The sequence below is a fragment of the Quercus suber genome, unplaced genomic scaffold (assembly GCF_002906115.3).
Source record: "Quercus suber isolate HL8 unplaced genomic scaffold, Cork oak 2.0 scaffold_658, whole genome shotgun sequence".
Taxonomy (NCBI): Eukaryota; Viridiplantae; Streptophyta; class Magnoliopsida; order Fagales; family Fagaceae; genus Quercus; species Quercus suber.
The window spans coordinates 176,887-180,922 of record NW_027070099.1 but is presented as its reverse complement, the minus strand read 5'-3'; the positions used below and the strand labels follow the sequence as shown (position 1 = coordinate 180,922).

General features: G+C 33.8%; 1 protein-coding gene across 1 annotated transcript in view; it reads left to right on the top strand.

The window, feature by feature from the left end:
- LOC112015852 (LRR receptor-like serine/threonine-protein kinase IOS1) overlaps window positions 1-1,996 on the top strand; it is a 15,047-nt gene extending 13,051 nt beyond the window's left edge. The window contains exons 11-13 of the mRNA XM_065765860.1: window positions 1,037-1,099; window positions 1,188-1,380; window positions 1,585-1,996. Coding sequence (XP_065621932.1) covers window positions 1,037-1,099; window positions 1,188-1,380; window positions 1,585-1,996 — 668 coding nt within the window. The remainder of the gene's footprint in view (window positions 1-1,036; window positions 1,100-1,187; window positions 1,381-1,584) is intronic.
- Window positions 1,997-4,036: the final 2,040 nt, after the last annotated feature.

The following is a 4,036-nucleotide window of genomic DNA, read 5'->3' as shown; positions in this document are numbered from 1 at the left end:
TCTCCCCAACAGCATAGACAAAAATTCTAAACATAATATTTCTATAGATAAGTTCAGGCATGAGAAAAAATTAAGTTCTTCTTGTTTTTTACTAAAGTTTTCTAATTATATTTCTTTGCCTTGCGTTCAATTGCTGCCATCAATTCTGTTGTTGGCTAGTTTGGGTGAAAATTCCAATCTTTGTGGATCCGATTCATGCGAAAAGAAGAACAATATTATCATTCCAATTGTGGGATCAGTTGGGGGTTTGTTTATCCTTTCATTGACTGTTGCGGCTATCTTGTGGGGGCTTAGAAAGAGAAAGCAACAAGACAAGACTAAAGGTGAAAACTTTAAATATAAGAAATGTATTCATTTGTCAAATACAAGCCTATCATGTTCATGTTGATCTTAGAAGTTGGAATTCTAGGTGCTAATCCCAAGTCATTTGAATCAATTCAACAACAATTTAAATACTCCGATGTCCTAAATATTACCAACAACTTTACGAGAATTCTTGGTAAGGGTGGATTTGGAAAAGTTTACCATGGCTACATTGGCCATACTCAAGTAGCGGTGAAGATGCTTTCTCCAACATCAGTGCAAGGGTACCAGGAATTTGAAGCAGAGGCAAGCAAGTCTAACTTATATTTCTTGAGCATAGACACATTTTCATATAAAATTAATATCGGCTACTTCTTGATTACAGATGAAACTTCTTATGAGAGTTCATCATAGAAACTTGACTGTCCTTGTTGGCTATTGCTACGAAGAAACATACATGGGACTCATCTATGAGTACATGGTTAATGGAGACTTAGAAACACATCTTTCAGGTTTGGTCATAATTGAAGTACTACTGTACTAAGCAAAGAATCCACATTTTGGCTCAATATCTTGATTCTCCAAAAATATAAAATACTATGTTTTAGCAACAAAAGAAAATAAAAGAAAAAAGAAATTTTTTCTAAACTTAGTCTTCTTTTAATCACCACATGACCAAGCTTATTTGAAGAACACAAATAGAAAGGTTAAGGAATTTTCATCATGAATGCAGGTAAGAATACAAATATCTTAAGTTGGGAAGCGAGACTTCAAATAGCACTGGACGCAGCACAGGGTAAGCAATGAGTTGGTTTGCATCATTCTATTTTAAAATGTTTTTTCTTTTAACCTTTCCCATAAATGATTTGGAGTCTTGACTTTAGGATTGGAGTATTTGCACTACGGTTGTAAACCGCCCATAATTCACAGGGATGTGAAGACCACAAACATCTTGTTGAATGAAAATTTACATGCTAAATTAGCTGATTTTGGACTATCCAAGATTTTTCCAACTGATGGCGATACTCATGTGTCAACATTTAATGTTGCTGGCACCCCTGGATATGTGGATCCCGAGTGAGTCTTTACATCAATTTAATAGTCTTCAAAATTCATTGTTTTTGAAATAACAATAGTGGTATTTATAATCAACAATGATGCAACCATTTTTTAAAAGAAAATGGATAAAGACCTAATAATGATTAAAGACGAACTGAAATAAGTTGAAATTGTTATAATTAAAATTTAACTATTAAAATTATAATATACATTGACTTACAGGTACTCCAGTTCATATAGATTGACGGAAAAAAGTGATGTGTATGGCTTTGGTGTTGTTCTTTTGAAGATAATCACATCTCGACCTGTGATAGAAAAATTCGCAGATGAAAATATTCACATAAGCCAATGGGTAAGTTTCATGCTTGCTCAAGGGGATATCATAAATATTGTTGATCCAAGGTTGCAGGGTGCTTTCAACATGAACTCTGCTTGGAAAGCTGTTGAAATAGCAATGCTTTGTGTGTCTTCCACTTCCACTACAAGACCAACCATGAGTCAAGTAGTGGCAGAACTAAAGGAGTGTCTGACAACGGAATTTGCTCAAAAGGAGGGCTACGAGGGTGAATCAAATTATACAATTGAAATGAACAATATGAATCTGGATACTGAACTCAATCCTGTAGCACGGTAAATAGTCATCCACAATTGAAATGGGTGCATGTACTATAACTTAACTTTTTTGCTTTTTAACTTATTTCAATGCATATTATACTTCAATTATTCGCATTATTTTTGTATTAAAACCAGTACATATTGACGGTCTTAACGGACTACTTGTTTGTAATATTGAACTGAATGTATCAAATTTGTCGATTCAACTTTTCCAAATGATAAATGAAGTATTTAACAGTATAAATTACAATCGGGGTATTGAAGTATACAACATGAGATTGAGAATGGACTAGAACAGTAAAATTCCGAGTGGAGACTTGGACTTTCACTTCCAAAACCCACTAGTTTGAGCCAAATGGATATTCATATTTCAATACAGATGTACATTTGGATTCAGCTTAAGTTGCTTTAAGATGTGTTCAAAAAAAAAAAAAAAATTTTGCTTTAACATTCTTCTTTAAAAAGAAATATTTGTTTTAGAGTTTATTTGAGAACAGCTTATATAGCTGAAACTAAAAACTTTTTGCTGAAAATACTGCAAATAAAGCTAAAAAGTAACTGAAATAGTAGAATGAGACCTACGAATAGTACATAAATAAGCCATATATTAAAAAAAACTAGTTTTTTAAACCAATGTTAAACACAACCTTAATATGAACAAATGTGAATGTTCAAATAGTGTATAAAACATCTATGAACGTTTAGACTCCCAAATCACAAATTACCAACACAAGCTTATAATTAAACAATGTAAGTGAGGAATATGAAAATAAGCTAAAACAGAATGGGTAAAACAATCTAAATCGAAATTAATCACAACCACATCAATAATTAAAAGGCAAAGATTAAGGGAAGAGAGATGCAAATACAAAGGCAATACAGCGATGTGTTATCGAAAATGAAACCGAAGTCCTCGGCGAAAAACCTCTCCGCCGCCCTCCAAGCAGTCAAAAATCCACTGGAGAATAAAGTTGGGATACTTGAATAGCAAAAGATCCTCCAAGCCTAATCTACTCAATGCACCTAAGCCCTCTAAACTTCTTGCTCCAACAAGGTTACGCTAAACTTTGTCTTCGTTAGTTTACCGAATCCCACAATCGCCCATTGCATCAACCAAAATGAATTGGTCCCTTCTGAACTGCTTCCCAAACACCGAAAAATCTTCTCACAGATATAGGTATGGTGAGACAAGTATTTGACTAATATACTTCTCAAAGATATGTCAATGGAAAAGGTGAGAGTAGAGGAATTTGGAGAATTAAAGAATGAAGATTGTGGATGACTCAATCTTGTTTTTCTCTAGGGTTTTTCTCTTAAAATTCTCTCTGGAAGCTCTCTACATTTCGTGGGAGTAAGGGTATTCATAGTAGGGTGAATGAGGAATGCGAAGAGTCAGTTACAAACAAACAAGGCATTCTGGCAACTCAAGCTCGTGACTGGAACGAGTTGCGAGTTTGAGTCGCGAACTAAATACTTGGCCAGACTGGAGGTTTTGTCCTGTAGTGTAACAGCTAGCTTGACCCTTCAGCTCCCCTACATGCTTCACACATGTGCCATTCTGGCGACTTGCCAGTCACGAGATCCAGTCGTGAGGCTCTTCTTGAGTGCACACTCTTGAGCTTTTCTTCACACTTTGTCACACACTACCCTTACATGATTCTCACCTAAATATAGGGTTTCTAAATGTTGAATTATAAGCAAATTTGGCACGAAATAAAACCAACAAAATGATTGAATAAATTCAACCTTACAAAATGAAAATACAATATCAATTTTCGACCCCACACCCAATTTCCATATGTCATTTTTTTTTTCATTCTTTTCTTTTTAAATAATGAAAATGGGATTTATCCATAGGTCTTTATAGACCAATATATTTTACTAATTAATTTAGCATGCACCTTTTTATCTTCTCTCTCTTCTTCACGGTTGATTTTTTTTTTTTAAAATTTATTTAGAACTGTCACAACCTCCCCTTTAACTTAATTATCTTTTGCTTCTCCAAAAAAAAAAAAAAAAAAAAAAACTTAATTATCTTTTTGTCTTAAATAAATTTTTG